A 16,181-nucleotide genomic window follows, 5' to 3' on the forward strand; every position below is an offset into this window, starting at 1 on the left:
ACTGGTGCCTGTGAATGGGAATGTAATTTAGTACATCTACCATGAAAATCTGTAGAGAGTGTCCTCGAAAAAATAAAACTAGAACTATGATCCAGCAACTCCACTTCTAGGCATATGTCCAAAGAAACTGGAAGCATATCTCAAAGAAATATTTGTATCCCCATGTTCACTGTAGCGTTACTGACAGTAGCCAAGACATAGAAACAACCGAAGTATCCATCAGTGGAAGACGACTAATGATGCAGTATGTATGTATATGCATATTTACATATATTTGTAAACACACACACACACAACAAAATATTACTCCACCATGAGAAGGAAGAAAATCCCGCCATGTGAGTCAATGGAATGGACCTGAGGGCATTATGTTAAATGAAATGTCACACCGAGAAAGATAAATACTAGTATTATATTGCTTGTATGTGGAATCTAGAAAAACTGAACTCAAAGAAACAGAGGGTAAAACGGTGGTCACTAAGAACTGAGAGTGTTGGGGAAATGGGTAGATGTTGGTCAAAGGATACAAATTTCCAGGTATAAGATGAATAAGTTCTGGAGATTTAACACACAGCATGGTGATTACAGTTAATAATACCATATTATATGCCTGCAAGTTGCTAAGAGTAAATTTTAAACCTTCTCACTGCAAGAAAAGAAATGGTAATTATGTGACATATTGAAAATATATCAAATCAACAAGTTGTATACCTTCAACTTATATACTGTTATATATCAACTATATCTCAAAGCTGTTGGGGAAAAAGTTGGCAAAATTTGTCTAAAATAAGGAAAACATTACAAAGCAATTGTACTTAATTGACATCCTTATGTCGGCTATAATGGACTTGTTGCTTTGTTGTCCTAAGGCCCAAGGGAAAAAAGTCTTGTAGCTGTTACATTCCTAACATTCAGTTAACTAAACAGTAGTACAAAAATACAACACAAATAGAACATAAATGTTATAAGCTTAGAATTACTGGGTTTCTAAGTACTTACCATTCTCAGGCTTAGTCTTCTTAAGTGAATCAATGAGAGTACTGACTGCTTTTAAAACAAATATGATTTCTGTTACTTGTTGCCTAAAAAAAAGGGGGAAATTATTTCCAAAAAGATTTTAAGATACACCACTTGTGTTTTTTTCACTAAATTATACAAATAGATATACTTTGGAAAATACTGAACATTAAACAGTGCAAAGTTAATATTAGTTTTAAATTCTTATAAAATAAAATCATTTCAGTAACGTATTTTGGTATGCAACTAAGATTTATAGTTATTCTAAGTTATCAACACTAAAATGGGGGGAAAGACAATCTATTCATGCAAATTTAAATTTATTTGTAAGATATTTCTTAAAACTACTTAAAATTAAAACACTGTATAAGATATGCTGTTAAAACTTCTACAAAAGTTTTCTTTTTAACTAATTAGTACTAAAAGAGATCTGCCAAAACTTAAATGTATATAAAGATTGTTATTACCCCCTGTACATAATTTATCATGCTGTTAAAAGTATGTTTAAAATTACAACAGTACTTATTTAACTTTCTAAAACAACACATAAGAAATATGCTCAAAGTCAATTTAGAGACATCAGCGATGAAGAATAAGCTTGGAGTAAAGGACCAACAAGAGTAGTTTGATTATTCTTTCTCTCTGTAGAAATATATCTCTTCTTCTCTACAGTCCTCCCCCACGCCCCACTCCTGGTATGAATCTGTGTTATCACTCAACTGATAAGATTTTCTTAATAGTATGAGAGGGTACTATTTCAAGCCTCCCTTTTTAAGTATGGTGGTAGTTTGGTGGTTTAGTCACTAAGCCTTGTCCGACTCTTACAAGCCCATGGACCATAGCCTGCCAGGCTCCTCTGTCCATGGGATTCTCCAGGCAAGAATATTGAAGTGGGTTGCTGTTTACTTCTCCACTTTTTAAGTATACAGGTATTTTATTGGGCTGCAATGTCGTTTTAAGAAAAGAATGTAATAATACTGCATTAAACATAAGACAATACAATAATATAACAATTATAATAAGACTATTTAAAGCAATAAACACTTAAAACACAAAAAAGGAAAGAAGGAAAACTGCTTTCTGAAATCAAGTATCTTTTGCTCTAATAAAAATACTCCAATCAAGGCAACCCTATTATTGCTTTCATAAGTATACTTCAGAGGTCAATTTTAAATAAATTAATTTTCAATCATGACAATAACCGAATTACTAACACCTGTCTTTGGAATGTTTTTGTATATAATTTATTAGAAGGTATAATTTATGTTCTAGAAATTCAAAATATAGTGGTCCTAAAAGCAGAAATACAAATAGCAGATAAGCATTGGTAATTAAAGAATAAAAAAAATTTTAAGGCAAATTGATAACTTGCCTTTAATAATAATTAATAGTTATTAATAATCAAGATTATAATAAAATAAATCTGCCTAGTTAATAACAATCAGATTATTTTTCATTCATCAAATTTTTAAAAGATAAGTGATAAAATGGCAAATAATTTTAAACTGCTAAAAACTGAGGAGAAGGATAATAATATACTCCTGGGAGGATGTAAACTGGTAGAAGTCTCTGACAGGCAATTTGTAATATATATCGAAACCTTTTAAAAGGTCTGTATCTTTTGACAGGTCAATTCCAACTCTAGAGATTTATTCTAAGTAAATAAGAATGTACACAAATACTTAGGGTTAGTGATTTACCTCTCCAGTACTGCCTTATAGAAGGGGATCCACAGTAATTTCCTAACTCTTTTCCTGACTTAGATTACTTTGTCTTCCAATATCATGTTCTGTTTGATTCACTTGCTTTGCCTTAAATTCTAACTTACACATTAAAAACTAGGTTGGCAACATAATCCAATTTTTTATTGTATTTTTTTATGAATTCTGATCTGTACCCCAACTTTGATTAGCCTTGGCTTAGCAGAAAGATCTAGAGCTTGACCAAATGAGAAGGAAATCAGTTTAGGTACAAGGACTTAATTAGGCCAAGTAGATGAAAAGAAGATACAAGATATGGCTAGATGACTTACAGAGAAACCTTGAAATGACTGTAAAACAAACAAGGAAGTTCATAAAGTATGATTTAACTATTATTTTCTCTCTAGAGAAATTAACAATCATGTGTTCATACAGATCCATAGGTCCTTAAGCAGAAATCCTTGGGAAGATATATTTTAGAATTCATTTTTTTTCCAAAATAATATAAGTAACTTGGTATGTATGTCATATATTACTTAACCCCCATGAGGAGTCAGAAAAGGCATCCTATAATAAACACACTAATATATATGCAGCAAAACTTATGAATATTTACATTGTATGGAATAAAATTATAAACAGCCTCAAGTTCAGAAATATTTATGAAAACACCTGACTTTCTCAGTTTTTTAAATTATTAACAACTATGATAGTGTATTTCTTTAATTAAAAAAATATATATACATATACCTTGGAAGAGGGCATTTGCCACTTAATCTTTCATCCTCTATATAACGATGTAGTACATCCTGAGACCTCTTGAGAAGCACTGAGAGTGCCATTCGTGAGATGTAGCCTTCTTGAGGTGTTGTGACTTTATTACTGAAGGAAAACTGAAGCAGGGTTTCAAAACACATTTTAGAAAATTCTTCTCTCAAACGAATATCAATCTCTGCTTCTGTAGAATTAATAATGTTTGATGGTTAATACAAGGTTAAATAAATATACTCTAGTGATACAAATTCTTAGCAATGTAGGAATAAAAGGAAATTTCTTAAGTGGTAAGGAGTATGTATGAAAAACTTATAATGTGTGTGTGAGAGAGAGAGAGAACAATTTTCCCCCTTGCAAGATCAAAAACAAGGCATGACTATCCACTCACATCACTTTAAAGTTTTCATGTCCTGGTCTTTGGTTACACTTCAACAGCACTATAGAACACCTCTCAATAGTCTTCCACATGGTCCAACTTGGAATAATCCATTTGATTGTCTCTTTCATTTTTTCTCTTGGCAGCATCTTCCCTAGACCCTGACCTCTGCTCCGGTCTGGACTAGTTGCCCTGTGGATATGCTGTCCAGTTATCTCCTAGAACCAGTCTCTGGCCTCACCCTGTGAGTTTTTTATTCTCTCTTGTGTTATATCTTACTTTCTAGATCTTAACGCTCTCCCCTTTCTTGATTTACTCCTTTGTTTTCACAGAGCATATTCTGCAGTTCCTGAGAACGTGAATGGGAGGAAGTAAAAATTTTGAGACTACATTTCTGAAAGTGTCATTTTACTGTCATACTCAAAGTGTAGTTCCTAGCACCATCAGCATCACCAGAGAATGTGTTAGCATATTCTCATGCCTCACTCCAGACCTACTGAACCAGAAACTCTGGGGTTAAAGCCCAACAGTGACTTCCCTCCAGGTGAGGATAATGCACGCTGACATTTGAGAATAACCATTCTACATTCCTCACTTGGCCAACAGCTGGGCCTAGGTATAAAACTCTGCGTTAATAACCTTTTCCATTTGACTCTGAAACCACAGCCTCAATGTATGTGAGCATTCAGTGTTGCTACTGAGAAGTCCAATGTCCTTTTGACCCAACTCTTTGGTATTTGAACTTTTTTTTGTCTTTTCTGAAATCTTTTAGCGTCTTCTCTGTATCCCTGATACTCTGGTATTTCACGATGACAAGACTTATTGTGAGTCTTTTTTTCTTTCACTATTCTGGGTACTGAGTGACCACTTTTTTTTTTTTTTAATCTATGTATTTATTTTTGGCTGTGCTGGGTCTTCATTTCTGGGCAGGCTCTTCTCTAGTTACGGCAAGCAGGGACTACTCTCTAGTTGCTGTGTACAGGCTTCTCACTGCGGTGGCTTGTCTTTTTGTAGGGCACAGGCTCTAGACATGTGGCTTCAGCAGTTGCTGAGTTGTGACTCCCAGGCTTCAGAGCACAGGCTTCAAAGCTGTGGTGCGTGGGCTTAGCTGCTCTGAGGCATGTGGAATCTTCTTGGACCAGGGATAGAACCCGTATCTCTTGCATTGGTAGGTAGCGTCTTTACCACTAACCCACCAGGGAAGTCTGTGAGTGACCACTTTTAATCTGCAGATTTATATCTTCAATTTGTTTCTTTAATAACTTCCTCTCGAAGTTTTTCTCTTTTTGGAAGACCTACTGTCAGATGTAACATCCCTGAGATCCATTTTCTTTCCTCTCAGATTGTCCACTTGTTTGTCTTTGTTCTACTTCTAGGTTTTTCCTTAATGTTTTCTTCCAACCTTTCATAGAATTTATGTCAGCTATCATATTTTTAGCTTCTTTGAACTCTTTTGTGTTCTAACTGTTCCACTTTAACAGCATTTTTCTTGTTTTATGAATGTAAAATCTTTTATCTCCTTGAACATCCTAATTATAATTTTTTAAAATAAATGTTTTCTATGGCTCTGCATTTTTATCTCTTTCTTCCCAATTTTTTCTAACCTCTCAATTGTTTTGGTCTTTCTCTTTCGTGTTGGCAGATTTCCTCAATCATCTGTGAGCTCTGGCTGTCAGATCATACTCAAGAACAGGGCACCAAATATCACTGGAACCTCTGTGTTTATAAGTTGACCTTATTTATTAACAAAAAGACTTTGTATGTATACATTTAAAGAAAACTCCAAGTTAAAGCTGAAAAATTTGTGTCTGATTGTAAAGTCACTGGAAGAATATACATACATGTACCTTCTTTATCTTGGTACAATTAATACTATAAATAGCAACAGGTATCATCAAAAAATTGCTATAAAAAGTATATATGGTAATTCAATAGTCCTTATTTAACAGAATATTTACATGTAGTTATAAATATGGTTCTTAAAATGTATTTTATAAAAACTGATCTATAATTTTTAAATATTCTTAAGAAGTTAACTACATTAAATGGACTTCAGAAATTTTTCTCTGATGTTCTAATGTTTGTTAAAAACTTAACATTCAGAAAACTAAGATCATGGCATCCAGTCCCATCACTTCATGGCAAACAGGTGGGAAAACAATGTAAACAGTGACAGACTTCATTTTTAGGGGCTCCAAAATCACTGCAGATGGTGACTATAGCCATGAAATTAAAAGATGCTTGCTCTTTGGAAGAAAAGCCAACCAAGAGAGCATAATAAAAAGCAGAGATATCACTTTACCAGCAAAGGTCCGTCTAGTCAAAGCCATGGTTTTTCCAGTAGTCATGTATGGATGTGAGAGTTGGACATAAAGAAAGCTGAGCACTAAAGAACTGATGCTTTTGAACTATGGTGTTGGAGAAGACTCTTGAGAGTCCCTTGGACTGTAAGGAGATCCAACCAGTCCATCCTAAAGGAAATCAGTCCTGAATATTCATTGGAAGGACTAATGTTGAAGCTGAAACTCCAATATTTTGGCCACCTGATGAAAGAACTGACTCATTGGAAAAGACCCTCATGCTGGGAAAGATTGAAGGCAGGAGGAGAAGCAGATGACAGAGGATAAGATGGTTGGCTGGCATCACCGACTCAATGGATGTGAGTTTGAGCAAGCTCCAGGAGTTGGTGCTTCAATCCATGGCATCAGAGAGTTGGAAACAACTGAGTGGCTGAAATGAATGTTAAACCTGCACTTTACCAGATTATTTTAAAAAACTGTCTGCACTAGGAAAAAGAACCAGTTTGTAAATGGACTAACTGCAATTTATAGTCCTGAGAGGTTGGTATTAAGATCTTTATTTTATAGATGACAAAACTGACACTTGTTACCCAACTATTAAGTTAACCAAGTTAACTAAGTGGTAAGAATATACACTCATTACTTCACAATAATCCATGACTTCACAAAACTGGCTAACTTATGTCAGCCTGCAATGATTTAGGTGATTTCCATAAGTACTCTGCAATTTAATTCATCACACACAATTTACAGAATATTTATCACATTTTTCCCTCATAAAGCTTAATGTTCTACATTACATTCTTTCTTAACCATTCACCCATTTACATTTACCACAATTGTAGAAGTAACATTTCTACAAGTCAGCTTCTTCAAAAGTATTTCAGTGTTTATTAACATTTTAAAAAAATCATTGAAATAACATACCTGTAAATGAAGATGACTGAGAATGTATTGATCCTTTATTAAGCATAGTCATTATCTGACCAACAAATTCCTTAGGAATAAAATTGGCATAAGGCAATATCTCAGTGCTGATAAGCTGAACTACCTAAAACAAAAGAGGCAAATTCATTATTTTTTAAGAGATAATAACTTATAGAATAAAATTTAAATTTTATTTTAAAAGAGTATCAGAATTTTTCCTAATAGATGTATAAAAGCATTTTAATGTTAATATAGAGGATAATTAGTTTGCTTCCCTCATGTGTCTTAGTGAATAAACTTTATTACAAATAATCAATACTACAAACTGTTTCCTATACAAATTCAATACATTTTGATATTCAACATGATAAATGCAAAGTGTGCTCGGGAGAAAAAAAAATCAGCATATGAAATACATCCATGTTAGAACACCATATCTAAAAAGGGACTAAGAATAAGATTTAAATCACCTTTTAGTACCATAAAAATGAGCTATTAAGAAGTTATATTCATTTTTGTTAAATAGCTTATTTCTAACATATAATATATTATTTTGCCTTTTAAAGAAAAACAAAAGTTTGAAGAAGAGTTTATAAGAGTTAGTACAGCAATGGGACAAAAGGCAATACTTTACATCTGTATATGATGCCAACGCTTTTTATGTAATTTATTTGATTTGTTTTATTTAAAAAGTTCCCCTATCCCACTTACAGGGAAACAATAAACCGCCTCAACCAAAAATCCATAACTGAAAATTACTTGTTTAAATTCCATTTATAATCAGAAGAATATATTCTTTAAAAAACATTCATTATTTGTTTCTGCTGCTAAGTTACTTCAGTCGTGTCCAATTCTGTGTGACTCCATAGACGGCAGCCCACCAGGCTCCCCCATCCCTGGGATTCTCCAGGCAAGAACACTGGAGTGGGTTGCCATTTCCTTCTCCAGTGCATGAAAGTGAAAAGTGAAAGTGAAGTCGCTCAGTCGTGTCTGACTCTTAGCGACCCCATGGATTGCAGCCCACCAGGCTCCTCCATCCATGGGATTTTCCAGGCAAGAGTACTGGAGTGGAGTGCCATTGCTACAGCTGGTTAAAAATAGAAAAATCTGAGCAACTTATCAATTAAATACAAACATCTGATTTGTCAAACTATAAAGCTCTCAAATACATGCTCACTGATAGATTTATTTTACTAAATTAACTGCTCTTTATTAAGTGGACACAATTAAGTATCTAGACAACATGCACAAAGCTAACAAATATAAAAAAGTAGTTTTTTAAATATCAGTGCTTTAAAAATTAAACTTTAACCTTTTTGAGAGTTTTAATGTTTTTAGGTTCATATTCAATGTATCACTTTATTTATGTTTTAAGCAATTTTACAGTTTCAACATTTTTATTATTTGGTTTGTATAGTCGTAGGAAAATGTTTTAAATAGATTCCTCACCTCAACATCAATACTTTCATTTCTTTGAAATTCTTGAATAGAGAGGTTATCTGGAGGTATGCTAAAAAATATAAACAAATAAAAGACTTGATTTTTAAAGGCAAAATACTTCCTGAAAATACAAACAGAATTTGAACATCAAAAAAATTTCCTCATCCAAGTTAGAACATTATCATTTATTTAAAAGAACAGTTATTTCTTAAAGTAATTAGTATTCTAATTACAAACATGAAATTTTAGCTACAAAAATACTTGGCTCAATCTTGAACTAAATAAAATCTGTAGAACTAAACGTCTTTTAGTACTATGAGTGAAAAACAAGGAAAAGTAAAAATACTATCATCTGGAGTCACAGCAAAAATTACCATTGTGACAAAAACTGAATTCACTTATATTGCCAGTGATTTAAGAGAGCCATGGTCAAGATGCTTAATTATTCACTCAGTGACAGCCCATTAATCACTAATTTGTAATAAATATGATATACTAAATATATTTATAATAAAAGCAAACATCTGAAAAGAGGACTGATTCAGACTTTCTAAGGCAGAAAACTGTTCCACCAAAATCAGAATAAATCAACAGTTCTGAGAGACCCAAAGTCAATTCTAGACCCTGTGGCTCTTAATAAGAATGGGCAGTAAAGTTCTATTAAGCTTATGAAACAATGAAATATTAAGCACTTTTAAAAACAGCTGAGAATAGGATGATAATGATTATTACAATAATAATGACAGCAAAAATTAGAAAGCCAACCACTGTATTAAGAGCTTTATTCACAGTATCACCTATATTCACAGTAACCACAGGTATTCCATGTAATTGACAGAAGAGGAAACTGAAGCTTTGAATGGCTAGTCATATGACCAAGACACATTGCAAATAAATGACAAACCACAATTTGAACCTAGACTTATATCTGAACCTAAGTTCTGCTCTTTTATAAAAGTTATAAATGTAAGAACAGTATTACCATGTTTAGATTTAGAGGTAGAGTATAGAGTTTTATATCTAGAGCTATTCTTGCTCTATTTGGTATTATCTGGTTTATCTCATTACATGTATTAAAATAGACACACACAGAGAAAATACCAATTGGCTAACTACCAATTTAAAAAAGCTTATCAAGAACATACAGTATTAACATTATTGGGATCACACATCAGAAACACTAAACTACTTTTTCAAAATATATGAGGGAAGGGAATAGTGTACAAAGCTGAAAAGTTTACTTCTAATTCTAATGATCAATAAAATCAGACATTTATTCAACTGTGGACAGGCTGAATATTCTGATCTCAGAATTCACTATAGTGGTTATTTGTTTTAATTTATAGTTAGTATTCTTACTAGATCTGGGAAAGACAAAAGACAAATGGAGAAGGGGGAAGCAGAGGATGAGATGTTAGACACCATCACCAATTCAATGCACGTGAATTTGAGCAAATCTGTGGAAACTGTGGAGACAGAGAGGAACCAGGCATGCTGTGCAGTCCATGGGGTTGCAAAGAGTCAGACACAACTTAGCAACTGAACAATAACAATCCTTACTAGATATTGTGAGCATATCAAAAAACATTGGTTGAGCTTTTAAAACCACAGATGATTAACAGAATTTACCTATAAATTATAAAGGGAGATAGTCAATATTGTAGGTACAAATGGGACATATAAGATTGTTATAGTCTAAGTTTGAGAAGTATAATGGAAATCTTAAAAAAAAGTTTTTTTCATGAATCCTTATTTGACAGAAAAGAGACTTCAAACTGATAAAATATTATTTGTATTTTTCTTCAGTTCTGTCTGTATGGTACATTAAATTTATTTTTTGAAATGTAATTCATACCATAAAATGTATCCTTTTAAATGGTACCATATAATGCTTTTTAGTATATTCACAAAGTTGTACAATGGTCATTTCTAATTCTAGAATATTTTCATCACCTCCAAAAGAAACTCTGCATCCATGAGTAGTCATGCCTTATTCTACCCTCCTCCCAACTCTGAAACACAAGTCAAACTGTATGTGACCTCATTTGTGTTTGCATTCTTTCACTTAGCATAACGATTTCAAGATTCATCTATATTGTAATATGCATCAGTATTTCACGGCTAACTATTCCAGTGCATGCATGTACAAATCAAATTTATCCATTCATCAGAACATTTGGATTGTTTTCATTTATTTGGCTATTATGATAATATTGCTATAAACATTCGTGTACAAGTTTTTGTGTGAATGTTTCAATTCTTCCGGGTAGTACTTAGTGTTTTTAACTGAAGGTCAACAGACCATAACTGTATGAATTCCCACTAGCCCATGTGTCTTCTAGAGCACGGGTCCCCAACCCCATTAGGAACCCAGCCATACAGGAGATAAGCAGCTGTTTTCCATGACATTGGTCTCTGGTACCAAAAAGGCTAGGAACCACTGTTCTAAAGAACTACCACCGTGTTTTGGTATTAAAAGGGTGTTTGAGTGAATTCCTAATAGACCTCAAGTGTCTAAGTAAGTGGAGTCGCTCAGTCGTGTCCGACTCTTAGCGACCCCATGGATTGCAGCCCACCAGGCTCCTCTATCCATGGGATTTTCCAGGCAATAGTACTGGAGTGGATTGCCATTTCCTTCTCCAGTGGATCTTCCTGACTCCCACATTGTAGACAGATGCTTTACCGTCTGAGCCACTAGCGAAGTCCAAGTGTCTACCAGGCTACAATCTTTTAGTTTCTCATTTTTAACTGGATTTTTCTTTCACTCGTTTAAATAATTCATTCATTTATGAGAGCCCTCAGTAATGTTCAAAGCCTCTCCTTTCTTCTAGTTGATTTTGGTTTTGTTTTCTGTTACCGTACTGCCTTGTGAAAGCAGCTTGCAGACCATAAACAGTTGGGAAACAGCACAGAGAAAGGTATAGTATGCTTGCATTGGTATCAGTAAGATTTCTAGAGGTAAGAAATATGTAAGAAAGCGAAACAAAATCTGACTAGTTATGGAAACAGAAATTAGGATCACATATCATTGCTTCTAATTGTGAAACATCAGATAAGCTCTTATAGAGAAAAAATTTAAGTTAAGCTTCTGCACTCTACAATTTCTGCACTCTACAATTTTTCTTTACTAAATAACTAAACATTAGAAAGACAGACAAAATTTCTTCATTAAATCACTCTGCTGTAGACTCATCTGATCATTGTCAACGTGCCAATGTAAATTTTTCTTCACGTATATGAAATTTATAATTTAAATGATTTCAAACTAGCAATTTAAAATGGTTACACAGCAGTACATGGCATATTCATCATTCTATAGTTTAAAAAAAGTGATTAACGGATAAAAAAAACAAAACAGAAAAACTTTTGTTATCACAGAATTTCACCACTATAGCACAAAGGAAAATTAGATTGTAGGAGTACTGAAGACTACCTACCTATCACAGCTATTAGTGATAAGCCCATCTCTAATAAAATGGTACATTTTAGATCAGTGCTGCCCAACAGAACTTCCTATGATGGAAATGTTCAATGATCTGCATGCAGTGCCCTCTATAGCAACCACTAGCCACAAATGAGACATGGCTAATGAGACTAGCTAATGAGACTGAAGAACTCAATTTTTAATGTGACTTAGTTAATTAAAAGGAGAAGGCAATGGCACCCCACTCCAGTACTCTTGCCTGGAAAATCTCATGGACGGAGGAGCCTGGAAGGCTGCAGTCCATGGGGTCGCTGAGGGTCGGACACAACTGAGAGACTTCACTTTCACTTTTCACTTTCATGCATTGGAGAAGGAAATGGCAACCCACTCCAGTGTTCTTGCCTGGAGAATCCCAGGGACCGGGGAGCCTGGTGGGCTGCCATCTATCGGGTCACACAGAGTCAGACAGGACTGAAGCGACTTAGCAGCAGTAGCAGCAGCAGCAGTGACTGCTGTATTAGTATAGCTTTAGACAGACTGGAGCAGATTCCTCATTCAAAAAATTTAGCCCACATTTCAATTATCCTATTCTCATTCAGTGAGGGGCCAAAATACCATCCTTAAGATACACCCTCTGTTGCACATTACACAGTGAAAATTTCATTCTTCTTTGCACAACTTAAACATCTTAAAGAGCTGTTCATTATTACCAACGATCTTATTTATTCTGAAAAAAACTGATTTTCTGATATGGTTCTTCTCTTGTGATGCTAAATGGACACTGGATTTTTTTAACAGATCTTCTTAGATTCATCAAGTTAAAACCATGGCTCCTTAATTATGATTTAATCATGTGGTCTTATAGAAAAGACTCCTATCTTACAACCAGCAACATGGTAAAGAGCAAAATTATCCTCTGCTTACAGATAATGTACCCAGTGCATAAATGCCTAACTCGTTCTTTGTATACAATCTAGCAATCTTAATAGTCAATTAGTTAACTAATGAATAACGAGAAATACTGTTCTTAGGCAATTATAGGTATAATGTGCACTTCTTGAAAGATTGTCTTAATTGTAAAAATGAATGAGCTGACCTTTTAGTAAAGAGAAAGTCTTCAAAGGTGTTGGCTAGTTCCGGCCACATACTGTCAAATTTTCCCGAAGAAGCATGTTGCCGGGCAACAGGTAGCCCAATAGAAAGAACTTTGAGGAGAGAAGATACTGCTAGTTTCCAAGTGCTTTCAGAAGGGCAGGAATACTTCAAGCTGAGGGGAACCCTAAGAGTCTGGGAAAATAAAGACAGTTTAAGATAAATACTAATTAAAACAAACACTCAGCTTTTAACTACTTTTTTAAAAAAAATTACAGCTTCTCTTTGTTCTTATAAAAAATAAGATAAGCATTTTCATTTTAAATAGATGTTACTTTCTAGAAAGGCCAATTCTCAGACATGGTTTTCAAACCATACTACCTAGAAAGATATACTTTTAAGTCCTATGTCCATTTTACAAACAATGACCCTGAAGAAGTAATAACCATTTTTGGACCGTAGTTTCTCATCATAAAATATAAGGATGTTTTCTGAAAAGTTAAGATTAAGAGTAGTAAATTTACAATCTTGCAGCTTCTCTAATGCAGTTATAAACTTAGAGCATTCTGCCGTAGTTCTCCTGGCAACTAATTTGATGAATGGGGTCTCTTCTATCCAAGAGAGATCAATAATTTTTACTAATGGTTAGGTAAACATGGCCTAGAGAATATTACTATGCTTTATATTTTATCTCTAAAATTTTTTGAATTTTATATTCTACACTAACATTTTAATGTACTTTCTTCCTTTTGCAAATATTTGAGAAAAACTGGTAATTTAAGAATTTGATTGACTTTATCTTCAAAGTCACAGCATAGCATCTGTATAATGACTGAAATAATGAGACTTACTTTCTAATTGGTCAACTTTCTGTTAATCATTAAAGAACTAATTTGGTGGCTTAGAATGAAGTTCCCTGGTCATAGTTCTATCCAACAACTAGAAGACTAGACTGACCCAACCATCACAGTGAGTTAGCCCAGAGCACTATCAATAAACAGTTCCAATATACCATCTGATTATGTTCATGAGAGTGCCCAGACTCTATTTTCATACAAAAATTCTAGTCTGAGAAAGATAAAAATTAAAAGAGATACATTTTCATAATTCAATGTTATGGAGTGAACCTAAAACCTGATTTCATCTTCCACACAAATTATTATTGAATACTTACATAGTGAACATGTGAACCATTACACAATAGTATGATAACAAAAGATAATTTAGCCTACCCAGAATCTTTTTCCCCTCCCCACATCCAGTTGGAAATTAGGGTAAGGAGATGATCAATTTATTAAGCCAATCAATCTATTCCATTTCTCTGGCCATAATCACTGGTTCAAGACTAGGCATGGAACTAAAGCTGGTTCATTTAAGGTTAACTGTAGTAACTTAAGAATAATCTGATACACACACACACACACACACACACACACACACACTTGCTGCTGACATATAATCCCTTTATTAGCCTACAACTATGAGGAAAAACATAGGATATGTAGTCAACCCTTGGAAATCAGAACAAGGAAGAAAAAAATTTGCTTTCTGGAGATAGTACTGAACCACTGGATATACCAATCCCAAAGCCCTCCCTCTATCTCTGACTTTTCCAACTAAGCATGCTCTTTTATTCTTAAAGCTAGTCAGAGACTGAATGTGTGTCATATGCCAACAAAAGAATACTAAATTATACATGGGCCACTCTGAATTAACAGGTTATAACTTAAGGTTAGATAGTTTACTACTAGATTAATAGTTTACCAGTATCAGGGGAATGTTAAGTCCAACAGATACATTTGACTTATACATTTATTTTTAAAAAATATTTAATGAATATAGAGACTGGCATATCCTATATACTCAATAAATGTATGTGAAACTAGAAAATTCAGTTCTTGCTGTCACAAAGCTCAGTTTCCAAGGAAGGAAGAGCGTTGTCCAATTAACACAATACATGTAGTAAGCGGCATCAACCAACTGTTCAGAAATACAGAAAAGAGATTATTTAATTCCATTAAAAATACAAACTGATTCATATCACTCCTCCAAGTTCAACTCTTCAGTGGTTAAAGAATGTCTGATTCCTTATGATGGCTTGTAAAACCCAAAGCCACTTTTTCAGACCTATTCCAGGCCCTGTTAGCTCCCTAAGTGGGATTTCTCAACAATGCTTTAAAAATATACCATGATCTTTATGTTGTTTAATTGATCTAGATCTCCTTCTCCCTTGTTGCTGGGTATTCCTTCTCCAAATGTTACTTTATTTAACCCTTGCCAGAATCCCATAGGCAGTTTAGGTATTTCCTTGTCAACAGAGGGAAGGGAGAACTTAACTTTTATTCAATACTGACTACTTGGCAAGTATTGTTAAATGCCATATCTCACTTGAATCTCTTAATGGTTAAGACATGAAATTTGCATTGTATTATCCTTCTTTTACAGATGAGAAACACTCTCAGTTTCATTTGCTCCAAAATCACAGAGCAGCAAGTACACAGCAGTGCACTATGCTAATCCAGCTTTCTCTGAACACAAAGCTGCCTCTACTTGGAGGTCTTCACTTAGTACTTAATATACTGCATTATTATTTTTCTTTTTATAGATCCTTTATTGAATTATTAAATGTATGAACTATCTTATTCATTTTTAATCTCTACTATTTCTTAGTACCCGTGACAGAAGTGCTTAAAATTTATTCTCAACAAATCAGGAGATACAAGACAGTTTTGAGGGGATGAGTGGTGAGGGGCAGAAAGAACTATGACAGAAAATCAAGGGAAGAAACAATTTTAAGAAGGCCAGGGGCTTTGCTGGCGGCTCAGTGGTAAACAATCCGCCTGCCAAGGCAGGGTACATGGGTTCAATTCCTGGTCAGGGAAGATCCAACAGGCACTTGAGCAACTAAGCTCTTGTGCCACAACTACCGCGCCTGCGCTCCACAACAAGAGAAGCCACTGCAATGAGAAGCCTGCACGCTGCAACAAAGAGTAGCCCCAGCTCACCCCAATTAGAGAAAAGCCCATGCAGCAACAAAGACCCAGCACAGCCAAAAATAAATAAAGTTATTTTTTAAAAAAAAGGCCAGAGCAGTACCATATTAACAAGGAAAATAAAGAATTAGAAAGGGC

At 34.3% G+C, this 16,181-nt stretch overlaps 1 protein-coding gene and 1 long non-coding RNA gene across 6 annotated transcripts in view; one reads left to right on the forward strand and one right to left on the reverse strand.

Moving 5' to 3' along the window:
* The window catches only part of MON2 (MON2 homolog (S. cerevisiae)), a 112,011-nt gene that overhangs the window by 12,200 nt on the left and 83,630 nt on the right, over window positions 1-16,181 (reverse strand). For all 5 annotated transcript variants that reach the window (XM_010841600.1, XM_010841599.1, XM_010841598.1 and 2 more), the window contains 5 exons: window positions 13,055-13,245; window positions 8,544-8,604; window positions 7,095-7,218; window positions 3,468-3,675; window positions 1,000-1,082 (listed from right to left, as the gene is read on the reverse strand). In XM_010841600.1, coding sequence (XP_010839902.1) covers window positions 1,000-1,082; window positions 3,468-3,675; window positions 7,095-7,218; window positions 8,544-8,604; window positions 13,055-13,245 — 667 coding nt within the window. The remainder of the gene's footprint in view (window positions 1-999; window positions 1,083-3,467; window positions 3,676-7,094; window positions 7,219-8,543; window positions 8,605-13,054; window positions 13,246-16,181) is intronic.
* LOC104989808 lies at window positions 3,583-6,013 on the forward strand. Its single transcript, XR_825421.1, has 3 exons — window positions 3,583-4,111; window positions 4,200-4,411; window positions 5,510-6,013. It is a non-coding gene; the product is annotated as an uncharacterized LOC104989808 (long non-coding RNA).

Source organism: Bison bison, unplaced genomic scaffold (assembly GCF_000754665.1).
Source record: "Bison bison bison isolate TAMUID 2011002044 unplaced genomic scaffold, Bison_UMD1.0 scf7180017864163, whole genome shotgun sequence".
Taxonomy (NCBI): Eukaryota; Metazoa; Chordata; class Mammalia; order Artiodactyla; family Bovidae; genus Bison; species Bison bison.